The 13,239-nt window shown below is 37.4% G+C and overlaps 1 protein-coding gene across 1 annotated transcript in view; it reads right to left on the bottom strand.

Annotated features, from left to right (window-relative positions):
- CD2AP (CD2 associated protein) overlaps positions 1–13,239 on the bottom strand; it is a 64,405-nt gene that overhangs the window by 42,216 nt on the left and 8,950 nt on the right. The window contains exon 2 of the mRNA XM_060785256.2: positions 3,313–3,473. Coding sequence (XP_060641239.2) covers positions 3,313–3,473 — 161 coding nt within the window. The remainder of the gene's footprint in view (positions 1–3,312; positions 3,474–13,239) is intronic.

The following is a 13,239-nucleotide window of genomic DNA, read 5'->3' as shown; positions in this document are numbered from 1 at the left end:
TAATGCACATCCACTCTGAAACAGGTGCCCATTTCCAACTTCTATCCAGTGTAGAACAAATCATAATATTCAAGTGTAGATCAGGAATGAATACCCAATATTTGAAATATCTACATATATACATTATATAATGTATACATATATACATTAAAAGGACAGCGACACCTAGAAAGTTTTGCTACAAATATCCCATGTAGCCTCTATCATGATTTTCAATGAGCTTGTTATTTGTCTTTGGTGTCAACCACCTTCTCAAGTGAATCTAAAATGCTACATGCTATCTGCCTGTAATGCATTGCAATTTTGCTTTTCCATTCTACTTAAAGAAAAATATTTTTGTTCTACTACATGATACCACTCACCTAGTATTATATACACATCTTGAAGAAATATCAGTAATGACATATATCTATCTTTCTATCTCTGTACTGATTCCTTGCACTAAAACTTCAACAACATTTTAAAAAATTAATCATTGTTATTTGAGTCACAAGGCTATCCCTCCTCTTGCACAAGTATACTGAGTGTTTTAATTAAACAAGCAGTTCTTCTCCACTAAGAGCATTAATCAGATAAATATTAATATCAGAAGTACTATTTCCCCACAATATAGTGAAATATTAAGTCATTTTATTTACTCGATAAACTGCTTCATAGTCAGAAAATATTTTTCAGAGAGCACGTACTACTGGCTCTCTTGATATCCGTGACCTATTTATAAGATTGTGGCTGCCATCTAGTGACCTTTTTGAATGAAAAACCCGCATCCGCTTCAGATTTTTTCTATTCAGCCACATGTACATGTTTTGTCACATGTTACAAATTACTCTTAGTGGGGCAATGTGCCATTTTTTGGATTACAGCTTTAACCTCAAAAGCACTGGCTACTATATGGGGGTGGGTGGTACAGTAAGGTGAGGACAGCCTATGGGCTGACCCAAGAAACATTCACTAAAGGTTGTCAGAATCTGATCTGATTCCAGAATGAGTTGCAGCTCAGATCCAGTTCAGGTGTGGGCATTTGGAGACCAATGGGGCAACAGACGTGGCACCTGAACAGCCAGATGAGGGACAGAATCAAACAAGTCGAATAGTTGTGTTCCATTACAGCAATAATGTACTTTAGAAGCAACTGCAAGGTAAAAGGCTGGCAGTATCATGACCCAAAGTACTGATTAGGACAGAATCCAGAGTCAAAGTTTATCAGGCTTGTGCATTGGATTTGCATCAGGACCTGATAAGACCAGGTGCATCATGTTTGACTTGAGAAAATCAACTGACTCTATTCAGCCTAGAATTGTAGCTCTTGTCCCAAAAAGCAGGAATCAGCAACTCTTCAGCATCAGTGTATCTTTTCCTGAGCTCTTCTGAGGTACAAGGCTGGCTTCTCAGACTATTATTATGAACTGAAGCCTATTTTGCTACAATAACTGGGACACGTATTTTCACTGACCTCATGTTCACTGTGACCATATGCTCTATGTGGGGCTGCCTTCAAAGAGTGTTCAGAAACTCTAGCAGCTCCAAAGAGCTGTGGCAAAATTGATGGCTGTGGCTGGCTATAGAAGGAACCCCTCTATAGGCAACCCCTCACCCCCACCCTTTGCAACAGCTGCACTGGCTGCCAGTTTGTTCTGGCAGCCTTTAAAGCCCTATACAGCTCAGGTCCAGACTATGTTGATGACTGCATTTCCCTGTACAAACCTGCCTGGGCCCTGAGATCCTCAGAAGAGACCCATCTCTTAGTTCTACCACCATCCCCTGAATCTCAGTTGGTGGGGACTCCAGAGAGTGCCTTCTGTGTGGCTGACCCTCAACTCTGGAACTACTTGCAGGGAAGCCAAAATGGCCCCATCTCTGCTATCCTTCGGGTAGCAAGCTAAAATCTTTCTTTTCAGACAGACTTTTAAAGAATGCTTTTAAAACCCAGCCAGGGGGAGCTGCGTAGTGTTTTATGTATTTTAATAGGCTTTTAAATAGTTTTAACTATTTATTTTTAATTGCCTTATGTTTAAAATAGAATAAATTTTAACTGTCTTATGATTAAAATAGATTTTTTTTAGGTTTTAAATTATCTATTATATTACTTTTATTATTAACACCTTTGGGTCTCTTTTTAAGAGACATAAAGCAGAGTAGGAGGAGGAAAAGGAACAATAATAATAATAATAAAAATTATTATTATTATTATTACTATTATTATTAACAATTGCTGCATCATTGCCATACTCCTCAAATGGACTGCAGAGGCCACCTTTTCTTTGGGAAGGGTTTGACACTGTCTTTTGTTTCTAGAAAATTTCAAAAACATGAAAAAATAGTGGTAGTGAGGCAGCACTTTTTTGGAAAAATGAAAATCCCTGCAATGCCTATTTTCAAATCAAGCTCACATCTATTTTGCTACTTTAGCAACAGAAGATGCTTTGTTTGTAACTGTACAATTTGGCATGTTTGTGAATTTTTAAAAATACATCTTTAATTTTAAAGGAAAGAACTTATGAATATATTTTACACCAGTTCTTAAACTGTGCTCTGTGGAGTCCTTGGGGCTCCACGAAGCAAATGGAGCGGCTCCAGGTTTTCCTCCTTTTCCTTCCTTCTCCTCCCATACTTGAGCCCAGCCTGATCATTTCTGCTATTATTTATTATTATTAATTATTAATTATTATTATTATTATTTAAAAGGCTGGATGGTTATCTGTTGGGATGCTCTGATTGTGTTTCTCCTGCATGGCAGAAGGGAGTTGAACTGGATGGCCTGGGGGGGGGGGTGGTATTCCACTGAAATACTGTTAAGTTTATGTTAGTTAAATTTGTTCTTCATTTTATTCCTGAGAAGAGAGGAAAATGAAAATGAAAATGAAAAAATTGGGGGAATTTCTCTCTTCACACAGGATAATCTTGCTTGTATTAAAGGTCAAAGGTACAAAAGCTTGGTTATACTTTCTACCTCTAACCTACTTTGTACAATTTCATACCCACAGATGAGGCCAAGTAATTTCTAAACATAGAAAAGTCATAACTGAACTAACAAACAAAAAATAAATTTATGCATTGGACACAGAGTCCCACCCATAAACCAAACAAGAATTTTCAGCTGACATCACATCATTCAAAAGTGGAAAGAAACCTTTTGCAAGGTAACTGGAACAATAACTTGTTTTTTACATTATAGAATATCTTCCAATGAACCCTTTCATATTTTCACGTCACAATTTAAATCATTTTGGTAACACAGGTATAATTTAATGTCCAAAGTTAAACAGCAATTCCAATTCCAATATAGATCAGAGATGAACATGAAGTACTTGCCTTAACGAAGTTGTCAGGGAATAAGCCCCTTTTCCCATTTAGTTCTCCTTCTAGCCATCCTTCCTCTTCTAGTTTTTTGACATTCCTTATGATTTCACCAACACGAATGGTTAACTCATCATCATGTACTGCATCATAATCATACTCCACGACATACTCAACTAGAAGGGAAAAAAAGAAAGTCAAAATGTAATTTGAACATGTAGAAATGCAAGTTTACTCATGTAAAATTAGTGCATCAGTGTGATTTCCAAATAAAGATACTAAAAATAACAAAATGAAAATATAATATTTATTAAATTATACAAAGTATGGTGCATAAAATGAAATCTAGTCACTTTCTCCCATTCTCATTCTCTGTGTGTACAGAGTAGCAATTTACCACCTACACATGTACAAAATGAACCCTGAGCATCAAAGATGAATTCTGATATTTTTTGTTTTTCACTTCTTCTTTCTGTGAGAATAATTCTGCAAACTAGACATTCCAAGTGATGCAGTTTACAAATTTGCAAGCTAGTGTTGTATCTTCTACTATAGACTATTTGGTTCCTATGCTTTTTTTAGTAGGCTTCTACAGTAGTGTACAACATCTGTACAGAGACATTAACTTGAAAATGGCTCACTTGCTTTTTCCTATAAGTTCACAAGATTAAGGATATAAATGAAGTTTAGAACTAAAATGGAACTGCCATATTCAGAAGCAGTGTATCTTTTAGTTCCATGAGACTTGTAACATAAATGGACAGGTTTACAGATGATTATTTTTGATCTCACAAACTTGTAAATCAGGGGTGTCAAACTCATTCTCATTGAGGGCCACACCAGACTTATGGCTGTCTTCTAAAATTATAGTTGGTCCTCTGTGTCCACAGATTCTCTGTTCATGGATTCAATGGTCTGCTGAATTCATGGATGGAGAATCCGTGGATACAGAAGGCCAACTATAAAGTTTTAATATAGTAGTCAGTGCTCTTTACTTTTTACCCACTTTGGGTCCAAAAATGTTACTGAATTCCATTAAATATCTGCCAAGAAAACTGTGGATAATGGGCATCCCAACAGCACTTGTGGCTCTAAGGGTTGGGGAAAGGTTAAAGGCCATTTTAAAGTCAGACATCATATCCATAAGCTTTGAATCTAAATTCAAACCCCACTCTCCTGACTAAACAGAACAATGCAGCCTTCCAAATGTTACTTCATCGCAGTAAACAGACACAGTGGCATCTCCCCAGAGCTTCCCCATACCCTTCCCAAAAGCCTGTTTGCAGAGGAAGGTCTTGACCTGCTTGCGGAAGGCCAGGAGGGATGGGACCGTTCTGGTTTTGTCCTGCCAGTATCTGACAAATAGGTTTTCAATTCTTTCATTTAAAACTAAGAAGGCAAGAACTGCAGAACAAAAATAAAAAGGAATATGGAAGAGAAGGCTGCCCCCTTCCTTCTGACCTTTAGGATGCAGCTGAAATCCTGGCTTTGGAATCAGGCATTTGCAGATTGATGGATTGAACCGGTAAAGACTAAGAGTTATTGGACCACAATGTTTGGATTGAGTTGGGTGTTGTTTTAACTTGGTGAACTGTCTTTTATATGCATTTATAATTTATTTATTATGTATGTTGTTTTTAAAATGTTATTTATTGTGTAGCATTGAATTTTTGCTGTTGTTAGCCATTCTGAGTCCCTCCACGGAGGTAGAGAAGAACAGGATAGAAAAGTTCTAAATAAATAAATAAATGTCACATTTTCTTTTATAGCATTTCTATTTGTTTATGTGGTTTGAGTTTCTAGTTTAAAATAAAGTTCCATGTTTCAAATAACTGAAGAAAATCACTTGACAAACAAATGATCAATGGGTTTTTCAGGATGAACATCTGAATATTTACTCAGACGTAAGCTCTATTAAGTTTAGTGGACTTTATTCATAGACCAAAACATATGAACAAAGTCTTTGAAATAGAAAAAAATACCCACATGCACACAACTGAACAACTTTTACTCAGATTTTTGATTAAAATTAGTACGGTTTATAGAACTACTAACAAATATGTAAAAGCAATACAAACAAATATGTAAAAGCAATATAGGCATCAATATAGGCATATAATAATAAAACTTTATTTGTATTCCATCCTGTCTCCCCAAGGGGACTCAGGGAGGTATATCTACATCCTTTTAAACTACTGCCCACACAACCATTTTCATATTAGACAAAATGCCCAAGCAGTATCTGCTCTTTGATGGCATTTTTTCCTAGTATGTAATTTATCATGTCAGTAATTTGACATGTTGTATCAGACTTCACTTAATCCTACGTCTAAAATTTAGCGTGGAGATGAGTAACTGACCTTGGAGGGCCGCCGGCTCGTGGGCCTTAGAAGACGATTGAAAGAAATCCATTCTTCAAAATATGTACTGTCTAGAATAGGGGTCCTCAAACTAAGGCCCGTGGGTTGGATGCAGCTCTCCAAGATCATTTACCTGGCCTGCCGCCATAAACTTTAAACAAAGTTGGTGTGCTAATTTCTTTTTCAAAATAAGGACAGTTTCTGAAACTTCTGTGCAACGTAGAACAACAGTGGGGGTGGGTGGGTGGGTGGGTTCAGCACTGACTCTATAATCCAGCTTGGAACTGGTTCAAAAGGTTGTGCTGGAGGGTGATTCAATTGACAGGCCTAGAACCAGTTTGAGGTCAGGAAGATGATTACATTGAACACGGAAACTGGCCTCAAACTGCTTTGCTACCTTCCCCCCCCCCCCCCGAATTTCCTAAAGAGATGTGCATCAGTGCATCACAGGTAAACATTTCTCCTTCCTAGAGGGTTGATTAACTCTCTCCTTCCTTTGGTGTTCTTGTGAAAGTCATCATTTAGGATCAGGCACTTTTCTGTGCAGTTTAAAAATACAAGAATCATCCAAAATTGATTAAACAAAGATATATAATAATCTCTGTGGTTTGCTTTCTTGTTTACAATCGCCTGCTTCTTCTTCAGTGCTGGTTCTTTTCTCTTTTTTCTTTAGTACTTTCAAGGTGTTGAATTTCTCATACATTCAGATCTCATTTCTAACATTCTCTTTACAACATACAGAACTGTGTATTATTGGTATACAGGGAAGAGGAATTGTTGTAGGAAGTTTTCAGTTACTTTGCGTTTAGCCAATGCTGAGTAAAACCCCAGGAACCACATGTGGCACCCAAAGCTATCCTTCTGACCACAAACCCTTCAAACTCAGTTGTATGCCCTTTTCTGGTCCCCCCAACTGTCTCTATGAAAGCCACCAAAAGAGGGAATTCACTTTTTAGATAGGTTTCAACGTTCTAATGTACTGTTTTAAAAAAAGTTACTTATCAAAACCAGAATGGTTTTTCAAAACAAGAAGTAGTTAACTGCGGTGGTTTTCAAATCAGAATAGTTTTGAAAACCATTGCGGTTCCCAACTTCTACTTTTGACCTTTTATGTAAGCTAAGTATAGTAGCTGACAATAAGGTTATGTTGCAGTAGATGACATAAAGGCTATCTGCAATTGTGCAAAATGTATCCTGCTGTGTGCAGCCAGAGGGGTATATAAATCTATCCCAGATTAAATCAGGTCAACTTGGAATGCCATTACTGATCTATTTATTTGAATCCCAAAGAATTTCCAATAATCCTTTCTGTTCATTCTTTAATCCAGCAGCACTATAAAATCATGCATTTAACTACTGATTATTAAAACTTTAAAGAGCAGATGCTAGACCACTAACAAAGGCACATGTCCTATGACATCACAAAGAAACAATTTTTATTCCATCTTCTTCCTCTTTCTCTTTTAGCTGGCATGTATTGGCAGCACTAGCACTGGGAGGATTGTGAAGGAGGGTTGAAGTGTTGAGTTAAGGAAGCATGTAAGTTGCAATAAACAATGCAGTAAAATTTCAACTGGGAAAGAATGTGATTTTACTGTAGCTTGTGTGTCAGACAAAGCAAACACTAGATGTCCTGTGCCTACACAATCCTTTATTAAGTATATGAGAACTGCAACACAGAGTAAAAAGGGACAACAGGTAAGTTTATGTTTACTTACATAAGCTTTGCTTGATCTGTTTGTTTTACTATCAAATTTTCTGTTAAATAAGTAATGTATGCACTTCAGTCCGAACTCTGAGTACTTTATACAAAGGCCTTAAAGGCTTTTATAAATTTCAGGCTAAGGCCCTTAAGGGGCCTACAAGAAACACACTAAGATAAGATAACTAATTACACTATTGCTTTCTTGAAAATCTTGAAAAACTAGTTTGATAATCTTTTCTTCTGTTCATTAATTTTGTTCTCTTTTTTAAAATGTAGTGTTTGCTAGTTCTGAAAAAGAAATACTGGAGCTTCCTTTTTGCATAAATACATAAGACACCAAGTAGAAATAAAAAGATGGTAAAATACACAAAAAAAACCTATATAAAAGGAACAGAAGGGTGACAGATTCTTTCAAGGAAGAAACATATGAAGACAAATCTCCAGTTTTTGAAAGTGAGACAACTGACAAAAAGGACATGGTATTTTTTCAATATGCAGTTACGGCTACCCGAATAGTACATGCTCATCATTGGAAGGAAAATGCAATTCTATCTGTGACTGAATGGTTGATAAAACTTCTCAGTTTGGCAGAACTGGATAAGGTATCTGTTAAGGTATACAGAAAATAGGGTGAGTTTTGCAAGAATCAACACCAAAGTTGGAGTAGATATATGTGATAAGGGAAAAACCTCATTCTGATGGTCATTATATGCAGGTGCTCATTAAGAGCAGTACGTTTGGGACACACCCGAGTATAACTGGGTGTGTTTTGGGATACATGGTGCTCTCTCGCTTGGGAGTTGGAGCAAGCCATGCTTTTTGCATTTATGTGATGCATACAAGGATTATATAAGTTTTGTGACTCTATAAGATTTATTTTTGTTGCAATGCCACAAGTTTATGTTTTGACTCTGCTAAATAAGAGTAAATTTATGTTCCCTCTTTCACCTATGCGGAGCTATTATGTCTTTGATGGACTATATTCCACATAAATCACAAAATATCCTGCCTTTAAAAAGATTAATCAATACAAACATTTCAAGATAACTGGCAGCTAATTTTGAATTATTTTAAGAAATTTTGAGAATATCGGCTATTAACAATTTTTATGATAAATGATTAAGAATGATAGAAGAACATTTGAAAGACAAATGACATTGAATGGAATTATTAGGTGAATATGTGATTTTTATATGAGATATGAATTGGGAAATCTGATGGAATCACAGCGTTTTATTTGTTAAACTGGGGTAGCATTTGAAAGCAATGAAATAAATGTAGTTGTATATCTAAGAAAATTATACCGCATAATATAGGGCTTTTCAATAAATATAGAATACGTGCTCATTTCATGTTAAAACGAATGCAGATGTCTACATCTAAAAATAATATGAATAGCCAGTAAAGATGAGAAAACTATGCAGAAGGTGTTATCAGTACTGATTTACTGTATATGTGTTTATATTGATGTGAGTTGTTTACTGTGGAGTTTTCAAAAATAAATAAATGGACCACAAAGCAAATAAAGCTTGAACTTTATTTGCCATGGTTTGCTCATATCATGGGAAGACATGTCTCACTAGAAAACACAATAGTGTTTAAGGTAGAAGGCAATAGGGCAATGGTTCTCAACCTGTGGGTCCCCAGATGTTTTGGCCTTCAACTCCCAGAAATCCTAACAGCTGGTAAACTGGCTGGGACTTCTGAGAGTTGTAGGCCAAAACACCTGGGGTCCCACAGGTTGAGAAGCACTGCAATAGGGAAAGAGAAAGACTGCATTCTGAGTGGACAGATGCCATCAAGGAAGTCATGGCTCTGAGTCTGTAAGAGTTGATGATAGAATGACTTGGAGGGCTCTCATTCATTTGTTGAAGTCAACTTGTCATCACATAAAAACAGCAAACAATAGTAGAATGGTAGGACTGGCTTTATCTCTAGTTAAAAGAAGCACCATCTGGTTACTAAGTCCAGCCAACCGCTGTTTGCAAAAGTGTGTCAAAATATTCCTATCTTCAAATCAATACTGATTCCAGATTATTCAAATGCACACATTATTGTATATACTCATGTAGGTGTCTACAAATTTAGTAAAAAAAATGCGCCAAAAAATCTGGATTAACTAATCCATGGGACAATTTAAACACTGCTCCTCAGAGAAGGAACCACCTCCTTCTCTGAATAGAGTAGTAAGAGCTTAGTCTGTCCCCAGTTCTCTCTATGCTAAGAAATATTAATAAGTTTGGATCTAAAAGCTGCTTTCAATGTATACATGAGTATATATGGCACCTGATTGAAAGAAGACAGACATCCACTATCATCCACTAAGCATTTTTGGAAATGGTTGCCATCCATTTCCAAAAATACACAATCATACTGAGGTATGCACATGCACCATTATCACTCACATATATTCTAAAACTTTTCTACTCCATCTGTAATAGATACGCCCTTCCAATGTAGCAATATGTCAAAAACAACAACCACCTCCATCAATATGTCTTAATCACAATTTCCCTAATCTTCCAGAAAGCGGCAACCCTAGAATACATACAAGTAAAACGAGCCAAACAATTAGTGTTTGTTTGTTTCTGCAGACAAATAAGTACATCTTGCTATCTTGGCAATTATGTTGGAAACCATCATAGTGTGAGTTACTTTTAGTGTCGATTAGTGTTCTGGAAATTCAGACCTCTTACAGAGCAAAGTGCTCACTTGAGCCCTATTGTCTATTTCATATACTTGATCAGCTGAGCTATATGCTGAGCAATGCTTACAATTTTCAATCATTTTATATTCTATCAGCATTTATAACTTTACTTTTGTCTGAAAATATGGTTTTCAAGACATATATAATCCAACTAGTTTTCAAACTATTCCTTTTTCTAGTAGTTATTTTATAAGTTGAGTTCTCTTTACAAATGTAGCAAAAACTCTGTGAAAAGGACATTATGAAAGTTCTAGCAGGACTCCAAGCTACTCCAGCTGATTTTGACTCCCTTGGACAAGTCTCTGACTATAAGCTGCTCTACGAGATAAAGACCAGTTTGAATGGAGAAGATAGATTGCAAATGACTATTGTTGATTTGTGTGTACCATTCAATCCCTCTCCCCATTAGGGTTACTACTTTCCGAAGGGGAAAAAAACAAACAGATAAAAGCAAAAGTGAAGCATTTGAGGGGAGAAACAAGGATGATTTCAACAGAGCCCCTTATGAACAACCAAAGTAGTTTCACACACACCAAGGCATACAGAGGCTCAGCATGTTTTCCCCAGAAGTGCTATGCAATCAAAATTTATAAACCATTCTTAAGCACAGACAATTTTTTTAAAAGAAAATGAAGTATTATACTATATTTCACCCTTGATTCCGTTTGAATTATATGTAGGTATATTGAATTTGACTTTTGAAATGATTCACTGCATACCTTAAGAAAACTAAAGGAAAATAAATTGGCAGCCACAATGATAGTAAGGAAGAAAAGGGCCACTGAGCCTGTGGATTCTCTAAAACTGGAGCTGCCCAACTACTGTACTATGTATGTGTAAGGATAAAGGAGCATTCAAACTCAGACAAAAAAGTATTAGCTACTGTACTCCCTCACATTCTGCTTTATCTCCGTAAACAATATAACCTTGTAATTTGTAGCATGTTTCAAATTAATCCCTTAAAATATGAACCGATATTCTTAAGTGTCACTTTGAAACTTGTACATTTCAAAATACAGGTTGAGTATCCCTTAATCCAGAATTTAAAATCCAAAAAGAATGCAAGATGTAAGAAATGGTGAGAATCCACACTTCCTTTTTACAGGTTCTTGTGTTTCCTTCCAGACAAACATACAAGCAGGAGAGCTACAGCCACCTCAGGGGTTGAAATGGGCACCTGGCAGCCCTGCTGCTGATGGAATGGGTTGCAGTTACTGGGTTGCCATCCATAGAATACTTGGGCAAGAAAGGCACTTACGGGGCTTTGGCGAAGGGAGGGAGCATTAGGGCTCTTCTCTGGACCAAAGCTGGAGACAATAATTGGTCTTCTACTCTAGATCTTATTTCAGCTGTGTGTGTGTGTGTGTGTTTTTTTTTGTCGTGTCAGGAGTGACTTGAGAAACTGCAAGTCGCTTCTGTTGTGAGGGAATTGGCCGTCTGCAAGGACGTTGCCCAGGGGACGCCTGGATGATTTGATGTTTTTATCATCTTTGTGGGAGGCTTCTCTCATGTCCCCGCATGAGGAGCTGGAGTTGATAGAGGGAGCTCATCCGCCTCTCCCTGGATTCGAACCTGCAACCTGTCGGTCTTCAGTCCTGCCGGCACAGGGCTGTGTGCCGCCACCGGGGGCTGTGTGGTGGTGGAAGAGCAGTAACAGTAGCCACTGCAGCCACCACTTGAGTTAAGTTTGGCTGGGAACCTAGCTGTGCCATCTCTCTCCCTCCTGCTCATCTCCACTCCTTTCTCCAAGGTGCCTGAAGAATGTGTGCATGGTGGTTGAAGCTTACTGCCACATCTGCTGCTGCCCTACACCGTTTTATACACAAGTACCTGTACCATATTCCAAACTTCAAAAACAGTACCAAATAGCGAACATTTCTGGTTCCAAGCATCTTGAATAAGGAAGACACAACCTGTAACATCTTGGTTCCTTTGTTGTAATTTAAATGTTAAAACATTAACCAATTTGGTCTTCTTGATGGAGATAAAGGTTACTCTTGATGGAGTTATTAAAGGTTACTGAGATGTAAGGGAAATCTGGAGGCTTTGTAAAAGTTGTATGTTAGCATGCTGGAAAAAAATACAATTTAAGAAAGCATTCTGTTTAATTAAAATACTTGATTAGCACTACTGCACTTTAAGCCGCACTATACAAATCCTACCAACTACTCATGGGTACAACCTTTGATTCCTGGATCTAAAAGTCTGCCAGGACTATAATTGTTTAACTGTAATACCGTGGAAGACTTTCATGCTAAAGAATGCAACATTTTCTCTCCTCTCCTCTCCAACTCCATTTTTCCAAATGGGAAATGGAAAAACCAATATCAGATTTACAAGTGGAAATATCGAATTTTTTTTCCCAAGTAAACACAGTTTCTGCATATTTCTTGCCTATACACTATTGAGAGAGGTAACAGAAGGGCCTCTTATATTCTCCCAGGAGATTTTGGAGTGCCATACCTAATCCCCTCTTTTCTTGGCAGTGGGTTAGAACAATTCAATCCATATCCACTGCCCATGGGCCGGTCTGTAGCTCAGAGCTTCCAGATTTCACAGTTCTGCCCCTGTTGCCACCCGCTAATCGTCATGGGACTTTTATTAGTTTTGGTTTGTTTGGAAGATACCTATGCATGAATTTGTTTTATATGTGGGGATTAGTGCACAGCGATTAACACAATATCTTCACAGAATCTAGGTTCTAATCCAATGGCAATAATACCACAATAATTGGTGGCCTCTTATATGATGCAGCCTTCATCCACCTTAATATCCATAGCAACAAGGACCATGTTATCATTTGCCCGTTCTGCTATTGAGGACTTCCTTAGATCATTTTATGTAGTACAGAAGACACAATGTAGCAGTGCCCTGTTGGCTGCCTCCCTCTCACTCAATGACCAGCAGGATGGCAGCTGAAGGTGGTGGGGTTTCCCAACAACTGCTGGACAATACACAATGCAGCTATGTCTTGCTAACTGCCTCCTTCCCACTCCACTATTTATAAACTCTGTCCTTTAAACTAATATCCCTGTTCTGTGCTGTGTCTAAATTAGGATTGCTACATATACTTTTTCAGAGAGAGATTATACTACAATATACTAAGCATGCCTTGAACAATCATTTCAAAAGAAGAATAAGCATTAATATTTTTGCATTAAAGGTACAGG

Source organism: Anolis sagrei, chromosome 1 (genome assembly GCF_037176765.1).
Source record: "Anolis sagrei isolate rAnoSag1 chromosome 1, rAnoSag1.mat, whole genome shotgun sequence".
Taxonomy (NCBI): Eukaryota; Metazoa; Chordata; class Lepidosauria; order Squamata; family Dactyloidae; genus Anolis; species Anolis sagrei.
Note: the sequence above shows the minus strand (reverse complement) of the source record. Positions and strands in the feature narration are given on the sequence as shown.